At 39.2% G+C, this 9,419-nt stretch overlaps 2 protein-coding genes across 2 annotated transcripts; both read right to left on the bottom strand.

Annotated features, from left to right (window-relative positions):
• Positions 1 to 1,683: 1,683 nt before the first annotated feature.
• Positions 1,684 to 2,730, bottom strand: LOC104453526 (light-regulated protein, chloroplastic). The gene is made up of 3 exons (XM_010068109.3): positions 2,483 to 2,730; positions 2,163 to 2,321; positions 1,684 to 2,067 (listed from the first exon to the last, which is right to left on the bottom strand). The coding sequence occupies exons 1-3, from the start codon at positions 2,659 to 2,661 to the stop codon at positions 1,992 to 1,994; spliced, it is 414 nt and encodes a 137-aa protein (XP_010066411.2). The 5' UTR covers positions 2,662 to 2,730; the 3' UTR covers positions 1,684 to 1,991.
• Positions 2,731 to 3,281: 551 nt separating this feature from the next.
• On the bottom strand, positions 3,282 to 8,140 carry LOC120295332 (sialyltransferase-like protein 1). Its single transcript, XM_039316361.1, has 11 exons — positions 7,947 to 8,140; positions 7,763 to 7,839; positions 7,344 to 7,430; positions 7,179 to 7,256; positions 7,007 to 7,098; positions 6,705 to 6,906; positions 6,275 to 6,365; positions 5,483 to 5,541; positions 5,063 to 5,211; positions 4,292 to 4,373; positions 3,282 to 4,199 (listed from the first exon to the last, which is right to left on the bottom strand). The coding sequence occupies exons 1-11, from the start codon at positions 8,104 to 8,106 to the stop codon at positions 3,807 to 3,809; spliced, it is 1,470 nt and encodes a 489-aa protein (XP_039172295.1). The 5' UTR covers positions 8,107 to 8,140; the 3' UTR covers positions 3,282 to 3,806.
• Between the last annotated feature and the right edge of the window lie 1,279 nt (positions 8,141 to 9,419).

Below are 9,419 nucleotides of genomic sequence, written 5' to 3'. Positions count from 1 at the left end.
TCTGGTTGATGCTATTAACATTGGTGCTTGGTGTAGGTTGAATTTGTGTTAGCTTGTTAAGTCAATTGGATTGTCAAGAGTGCTAATCTTGTTCTATGTATATATAAAGAACATGTAACCGTACTCTTGTAGAGAGTAAGGATAATGCATCCCATCTTCCATCATTTTTGTAACTAGATGTATGATTTATCTCGCCTTGTATGTACTATAGTCTCATGTAAATCTAATGTAAATCTAGGCTTTTTTAATCGTAACTACTCGATTTACATGAAGGGTTGTATGTACTATAGTCTCATGTTAAAGGATGTCGTATAGTTTCTTGTGATAGTCATTTCAGGCGATAATTATCTCAATAATTATCTCGATATATGTAGTGTTTCAGTGTCAACAATTTCCATTCTCAATTGAGGAACTTTTAGAGTGGATATAGCAAATAGCTATTGAAGTTAGGGGTGAGCATAGTACGGGTTGGGCCAGTCTACCCTTAACCTTAAGATCAACTCGCACAATGCTCATCCATAATTTTTGGGACCGAAAACCGACCCTATTGAGTTTGGGACTAAGGATCGAACCAACCCAATGGTTTAGTCCAATTCTAGAGTCAACCCGGGACCAATCAATAATTTTTTATTTCATTTTTTGTGCTCCTTAAAAAAGCGATTGAGAACCGAATTGACTCAATAGATTCGGTTCGGTTATAGGGTCAACTCGAAACCAACCAATAATTTTTTATTTCATTTTTTGTACACCTTGAAAGGGCAATCGAGTACCGGACCGACCTAATGGGTTCGATAATGAGTAAGGTCAGCTAAGAAATGCAAGCGATGAAGATTGAGTAAGGTGAGCGTCGAACAGAGTGAGCATGAGTGTCGAGTGGAGAGCAACAAGCCTAGCGAGCATCGAGTGGCGAACGGCATGAGTGACCCAAAGCGAGCAAGATGAGTGTCGAGTAATGAGCGGAAAAGTTGTTTCTTTCGATTTTAGCAAATTGAAAACTATAAGACATATAAGACAAAAGAGTATATGTACTAGATGAAGATGTCTTAAGGAGTTGTTTATACCCTTTTGGACGCCCTAAAAACTCCTCAAAAAAATATTTTTCTCATTCATAAATTATAATTATTAACACTGTAAAAGACATTAAAAATCTAAGTTATTAAAGAATAATGTAAAATTACTTGAACTTCTCATTAAAGAGATATTTAATGTTGTTAACATCATTTATTTTAAGGTTTTCTTTATATAAAAAAATTATTAAAAATATATGAGATAATATATATATCCGGGTTGGACCGACCCTAAGCTTCCAAGATTGAAGACCAATCCGCACGGTGCTAGTCCAAAAATCCTAGGACCAAGAACCAACCTAGTCTTTCTAAAAACCGGACCAAGACCAGTAGGGTTAGACCGATCCATAATTGGTTCAAGATTGACCCTAGACCGATGCTCACCCCTAATTGAAGTGCAAACATAGAAAGTAGAATTTTTCGATAGCAATTATGTTAACCCATTAATTTCACTTCATGTCAGTCTCTCAATGCTCTAAGATTGAACCTTTTCTTTGGCCCGTTGAATTTGAATCAGTTGACAGCAGATCACGTTTCACAGGCTTTTTGAATGGCTCTAGTTTGTTTTATCAAAGTTCAATCCTTTATACCTGCATCAACCTTGATATGCCACAGAGCAAAGGAAGCCACCACATACTATAACAGAGCAAATAAATTACATGGCAAAAATTAAAAGACAAAAAGCCCCGCTAATATTCCTTCCATGACCGTGAAATCGATCCAATAAGTCGTAGTAACTCTAGGTTTACAGGCCACGAAACCGGTGAAACAACCCACAAGAAATGTCCATAACCCCGCCGCGCCATAGAAGCCCTTACGATATAGCACATTATTTACATTCATACATCACGGTAACTATCTATACACATATCCACGCCTAGGAAGTCTCTCTTTTGTTGCTGATTTTGGCCCTCGTGATCGATTCTAGTAAACACCTCTCTGGTATGGACGTTCGCAGAACTCGCCGCCGAGATCATCACAAGCCTCTGCTGGGAAAACCCTGCAAAAGAAATCAAAAGAAGTTCATAGATTTTCCTCAGACAAATTACCGGAATTTTGCCGGTGACGCTTTAAATAATGTATCGGTGGGCTTACGTTTTAGGACCGGTGTATTCAAGATATTCCCTCTCGATGGCCTCCGCAGCCTGCGCTGCCGTGCTGATTCGGGCCACGGGATTGAGCTTGGCTTCAGGGTATGCGTCTGCTAAGCATGCTTCGCCACCAACGGTTTCACAGGCTTCTGCTGGGAACACTCTGTCAATGACCAGACTTTTGTTAAGTCACATTTAGCATCTAGCTTTGTCTACTCTTTTCACACATTCACTTATCAAGAGACACTTCTATGTAGACATGAGGGAAAAACTTCAAGAAAAATGGCAATTCAGTTGCAAAAGAAACGGAAACTGGTGTCGTACGAGAACGAGGAGCTGTAATCGACTGTCGCAGTTTCATAGGCCGCTAGAGAAGCTTTCGCCGGGGAGACTCGAGACAAAACTGAAGAAGAGAGCTTGGAAGGCAAAGCCAAAGGCTTGGAGAGGTTCTTGGATGGGATCACCGGAAGGAGGGGCGGGGCGAGGAACAGAGCTGCCTGCATCTTGAATGTTTTGAGTGTTTGTGAGATTTGATGATAACGTGTTTTGTGTTAATCGCAGAGAGATTGAAGCCCAATTTATAGGGGGGATGGATAGGATGTTGGGAAGTGAAGATATTTGTGAAACTTTGGATAAGGTATGACCCTTTTTGCCTGAGATGCTTTTGAGAGATGGAGAAACTTCAGCAAGTTCCAATCGTTTCGGAGATATTTACGAATCGCTTGGAAATTTCTCTTCTATCACCCTCGAGAGAAATATCTTGAGGAAGATACAAAATTGGTACAGCCCAGCTGGGACTCGATCAGTGATGTTGAAGTTGCATGACGTTGGCATACTGTTAGCTAGTGTAGCCGATGGAGACGATTACAATCAGAAAATGTGAAATCCCGCTTCATCGACGGTTATCGCCATTTGGATCGCACGTCGGCTTCAAGGCAGAATTTGTCAAGATAAATATCCTTTTGAAATATCACTGCTTACCATATAGTAAGCTCAGAAAACGGGCTATGGAGAGGCGCTTTACACTACCAAGATTTCCGTTGACCGATCCATAATGACGTGTAAGTATGCCACCGTGTTGAGATATCTTATCTACCTCTCCAGGAAAATGGAGGCCTACGTGTAGAATCTTCATTTTCCTTGTCTGTATGTTTACTGTTATTCATATCTTTTAGTGCTCATTGCACTTAAAATATAATTAAAAAGCTTGTCAGCACCCTCAATGACAACATAGATACAAAATGGCAAAAGCTCGGGACAAAGCTGCATCTCAAGCGATGCCACCTAGATCCTAACACCCGGCTAAGATAATAATCCACAAGGCATGAAGTATGAACTCAAGTTGATCTGAACTTGAACAAAGCTGCATGAAGATTTGGCTTCAGTTCATGTATATTTCCTCAATGATTTAAACGTAGAGATGTGGCAGGAAGCAACAAGTGATGGGGTATTCTCTTGGTTTCTTCTGATGTAGAAAACCTAAAAGCAGACCATGTCAAAAGTGCAGATGCTCATTATACCTCAAAACTGCATGCTAAAAGGCGGAGCACTGCACTTGCAACCTCATCAACCAAGACACGACATTGTGAGATGAATACTTAAGTGAAATCTCCCACCAAACCAATATTAAGTCGCCAGAAGGTATTGATCATGCCTCTGATCTTAGAGCGTGCCGTACACAGACAAGATCATCCAACTTGTTTCCATCCATTTTGTACAGGGATACACCTTCCATATGGATAAAATGATCTCGTGCTTCCTTCCTTAGCTTCTCTAGAGGCATGAGTTCCCATTTGCTGTAATTCGAATATTTCCTGAGATCACTCATGTCTGAAGAACCAGAGACCCGCCCATTGTTTTTAGGGTCTGCATTGCCCCAAACCTTACAACTACCAAACTGTCCCTGTCCACCACTCTGACCAGCTTGACTCTTCTTTAAGCGCAATGCAGCCGCATGAGCACTTCTTATCAAATCGCGATTAGGCACATCTGACCAATCTTGCTTCATTTTGGCCCTCATGGGAGAATGGATTCTTATAACCTGACAAGACAAACCAAGTTAGATAAACCGTGAAGAAGAAATTCGCTAAGAACTACATGCATGAGATAATTAACTCAAAATCTATTCCATACACCAAGGCACTCTAATAGCTGATAATAAGCCCGCCCTTGAAGTGGATTATGACCTTTCTTCGGTTCAGAGAAATAACGAGTCCTGCAAGAAAGATTTGAAAATTGATCAGCAGCACAAATGGATCTACAACTTTTCACCACCCAATAAAAGTGAGCAGGTAAGCTCGCAGTTCATTTAGGAGAAGAAGATGATGGCGTTTTGGTGGCTATGGTGATGTTCTAGGTACTTATCATCTATTCAAATCATTTCCATGATAAATTTTCTGCAAAAGTCACTACACAAAGGTACTACACTTTTTTTTTTTTGGCTTTTATCTCAGATCAAACAGGAAGCATGTCCCTGATCCTCAACGACACATATTAAAAGATCTGCTACCAAATTTGTCATAAAAGAGTAAGCATATATGCAGTTAGTTGCATACAATTTCACAATAAGAGGAAATCACATATTTGAAAAGATCATTGCAAGCAGTATAAGAAAAGGGAATTGAAGATAAGTGGAATGACTTTGCACACTTGTGGTAAGAAACATTAAATGTCCCAGGCAATCCCAGCTCCTACTCCTAGATCACTCCAACTCAAGTTTACAATCAGTTAAAAAATCTCTTTTGAGATCAGTAGTCATCAGATATAGAAACTAAAAGAAAAAGCATGAAAAGAACATGACTAGTGCACATGATCATACAATCAAAATGCTAAATACATTACTGAAGTTGGGTATCATCAAAAACATCCAAGGAAGCTAACATTATGAGTAAGAATGGAACTAACCATTCTGTATAACCTGGATCAACAGTGAAACCATATATGTCAACAATATCGCACATAGAGAGTGCTAGCTCAATAGACTTCATTCCAGTCCCCTTTGCTCCTCTGCGCAACACAATCCCTTGGAACAGATAGACAGGATTTGGAACTTTCTGCGTATGATATAATAAAAAAGGTAACTGCATTGATCTAGAGACAGCTGATTCTAAATAACTTGATTGACAACATTAAGCAAAAATCCAGACAGTCCATTGGTTTAGGGCAAGCATTTAGTGTAAGAAATGCTAACTGGATCAGGAATAAGCACAAGGCAGCTGTGGGAATAGGAGCTTTTTGTAGAAAGCATAGAAACTAGCCATCAAGATTTGTTCAACTAATTTATTAGTTGACCCAGGAACTGGAATACATGAACAAAATGCTCACCTTTATCATTGCATTGAAGTCTCGATGAGTCACACTTTTGATTATGAGTACCTCATCATCTGCAGGAGAAAACTAGGAGTAATGACAAATGCAGAGAATCTCCATCAACAATGCATGATTCAGAGAAAATTTCAGAGACAACTCCTTACTATATTGAAACTCAATCAACATGCCATAATCATCAAAACCTCCTTTAAAGGCTACACCCCCATCAGAGGTGAAGGTCTGACCCCTTTTCGAGAGCATTAACCCCTTTTCTATGTCAACGATTTTGGGGTCAACCTCACTTACCTTCAACAATACGTGCAAAAAAAAATTAATTGAAGGAGGGGATGTCCTTCAAATTACGGTAAAGTACAGGGTGTCTACAAATTTTCCCTAATTCAAATTTTTTTTTTTTTTGATGAATTAGGAAACCCCGTAAGCCGACAACCGGCGGGAAGAACCTAGGGGCAACATGGGGAAACCATCACCCCATGCCACCAGGTAAGTCACCAAGTAACTCCACCAGCCTCCTTGCGTTGCAAGGATTCGAACTCCTCACCTCTCTCGCAAAGGATCACGAAGCCTACCCAGTGAGCCACCACGGCCGGTGGTTAATTCAAATTATTTGTACCATTAAAAGAACAGAACAGATGAAAAAAAGTGTAAATAGACCGAGAACCAAAGCAGATACAGCTTTGATTTTGTCAATTATGTATCGAGAAATTGGCAAATAGCAAGGGAAACAAGTACTTGGGGAAAACCAGGATTTGATCAATTTCTACTTTGTTTCAAAAGATCAGAACATACCAGACCCATTCAGTATGGCAATCATGTTTCGAGCACCACCACGAACCACGAGGCGGAAATCCCTTTTCATGCCAACATATTTGGCATATTTCTGTATTAAGTGAGAAGCCAGAAAAAAAGGGCCAAAAAAGGAAGCCAGAATAAGCACAATTCCATTTGCTTGCAGCAATCTAATCAACAGGAAGGTACTTGGCAAGAACTAGGAATAAAGCATCCACTTCACAAACATCACTCAATGTATGAAATTCATGCGAGGAAGAAACAGACTCAACGATTATAACCACATAATGTATACAATAAAAGTCAACAGACAAGAAAGTAAATGCATGTTTCTTCAAGAGAGAAAAGGCAACCAAAAGAAAAAAAACTCAGTCCTTTAGTAATTATAAAGTTTCATACATAATGACAGGAAGCATTATAGCTCATGTACCTCATTAACAGGAGCCTCATTTTCTCTAATTACAGCATCATGACTGTCTATCTCTTCTCCAAACTCTGTCTTCAACAAATCTCCAGAGTTTCCGACAACAGCACATCTGTGAAACTGTCGGGGGTGAAAGGGAGGATTTGATGGTAGAATCATATTCAAATGCTCCTCACAAAGAGTTCGATTGTAGCATTTATCAACACCCCTAGAACCAGTCAATAAGCACAAGTTAGCAGCTGCCAGGCATTCCAAAATTAAACTATTACAGATGAATGGGAAAAAGGATAGTCAGCAAGAGATTTTACAGCTGTGCTATTCTTTTTGCTGCATATTCCAGCCATCCATCTGGCCGAGCATCAAGATATTCTCTAGTCAGCACGGTAGTCATGTTACGATACTGCACCCTAGACACATTAGCTCAAATTATCTCCCCAAAGACTCTACCAGTGATCCAGACAAAAGTACAATGGTACTGACCTGTTCCCATAACAAGATGGCCTCACAGACATCATACTTGTACTCCAAGGGCTCAAAGATCTTAAACTGTGCATTGTACTATAAATAAAGACTATAAAGGTCAGCCACTCAGAATAATAAACCATCAGGATGAAGGACTAAATGACAAGGAGAGAGGGATCCGACCCAAGTACTGTTAGTGCCTTTTGGGAACTTCAGGACTAAGTTGCAATGATCGATTATGTGCGCGGAAAGCCCAAGCCCTCTCTTGGCCTACATCAGAGAATCAGTGACTCAGCACCCAGCATACTTCAGCACTGAAGATTCATCAAAACCCGTTGCGCATATGCAGCAAATGCACGCAAATGCTATAATACCAAGCTATAAGTAGCGACTAACTTCGCAATATCAACCAGAAAAGGGACGGAATTCCCTCCCAAAGCCCAAATAACAAGAACGCGACCCATCTACCAAAGTCAGCCAAGCCAAGCCAAGCTTAGCAACCACAATTGCGAAATGTTCACCACAACAGCTTCGAAACATCGTCACGCGATTCAGAGAGATGGGTAACGCCGATCGGTTCGAGAAGGTTTTCGGGGACTAACCACGCATTGTTGCACGCTGGACTGGAAACCGGACAAGACCCGAACTTCCCGCCCGTCGAGATCCGAACTTTGGTCCCCTGAAAAACCCAGGAAAGCGAAAGAAGGAAAGGTAAAAGGGATCGAAATGGGCAAGTGACCGAGCCCAAGTTTCGATGCGGGAGGGAGGCGGGAAACGGGAGGCGACCTGCGAAGAAGGAAGATTGGGTGGCGAAGACGAAGAGGCAGAGGAATGCGGCGGCGCAGGCCAGATGCGGGACCGCCAGCCGCCCGCCGTTGCTGCCGGAGGAGGAGGAAGACGACGGTGCTCTGTGGTGGTGTCTCATCCTTCCTTCGCCGCCGACCATGAGAGAGAAGGAGGGGAGACCGGTAGAAACGGAGATCGCCGTTTCTTTATACGCTGTTTGACAGGGGGTCTCCTGAAAATAATGACGTGGCATATAACATCATGTGTTGAAATCGAACTCCTTTTCTTCTTTTTTTTTACTCTTAATCGACAAAAAAATTCACATTCTAAAAATATTTGCTAAAAATGATCGTCCAAAAATATTTTCATCCTTCATGAAAATGATGAAAATATTTAGACACAAGCTGTTGTTGATAATACCTAATTTTTCGTTGGCTAATTATTTTAAATAATAAATTTAATCGTTTTAACACATTTCATAAATAAAAAAAAGTGACCTATTAATCAACCAATAAAACTACTTGTTATAAATAACATTTTATTGTTGCATGGAAACATATAAATATTGACTAGTTTGGCTAATATTGAACTTGGTAAAATGAAATGATTAAATAATTAAAAATAAGTTTATTTGAGAATAGCTGCTCCTACTATTTCGGCCCAAAGCCTTGAGCATTGTATAAAGGACAAGTTGTAGAAATTACTCATTACCTTCTAGGTGAAATTGTCATAGGAAATTATATTACAAATTACTCTTTTTTCACGAAACAAAGAAATCTTAATAATGAGATAGAGTTCTTTGGTTCATCATGAAAATAGTAACCAGCAAATTCCATCTGTAATAAAAAAAAAATTATTGACAAAATAATTACTTGATAACACGTTAATAACTTATCAATAGATTTTGTAAACACCATAAGTTGATATTTAGCAACTATATCAATAATCTTCCAATATTTACTTTTATGGGTTATCAACTTATTGAACCTGCTACCTCGAAGTGATAACCTTAATCTGAATAATGCAACAATATCCATTGCATTGTGAGACTAACTAATCCTAATCACTTATCAACTTTTGATCTATCTGGTTTTGTAAAGTACGAATATAGTTTATTCTTGTAGCTTAAGGGCCTTTGAACTTAGTAACTTTTATTTTTTTTCTTTTTATTTTGGTCAAAATAAATCTTATATCAACAAACATCACATTAAGGTTATGTTTGGTCATCTGGATTTTTAAAGATATAGTATGAAATCCAAGAATTTTGCCATATTCTATCACTCATTTGATAAATCATAATAACAAAGTCGGATATATTTACATTATGGCATGTACATTATTTAGCATAAACTGTATATCAATGTAAATAAATGTAAAAATTCATGAACCTTTCGCGACACTCTTGTCTACTTTGTTTTTATTTTCCTTTTTTAAAATTTTTCCTCTCTTTTTTTAAAGTATTTTCCTTTTTAT

Source organism: Eucalyptus grandis, chromosome 7 (assembly GCF_016545825.1).
Source record: "Eucalyptus grandis isolate ANBG69807.140 chromosome 7, ASM1654582v1, whole genome shotgun sequence".
NCBI classification, from domain to species: Eukaryota; Viridiplantae; Streptophyta; class Magnoliopsida; order Myrtales; family Myrtaceae; genus Eucalyptus; species Eucalyptus grandis.
The sequence above is the reverse complement of the archived record's forward strand: the minus strand, read 5'-3'. Positions and strand labels throughout refer to the sequence as shown.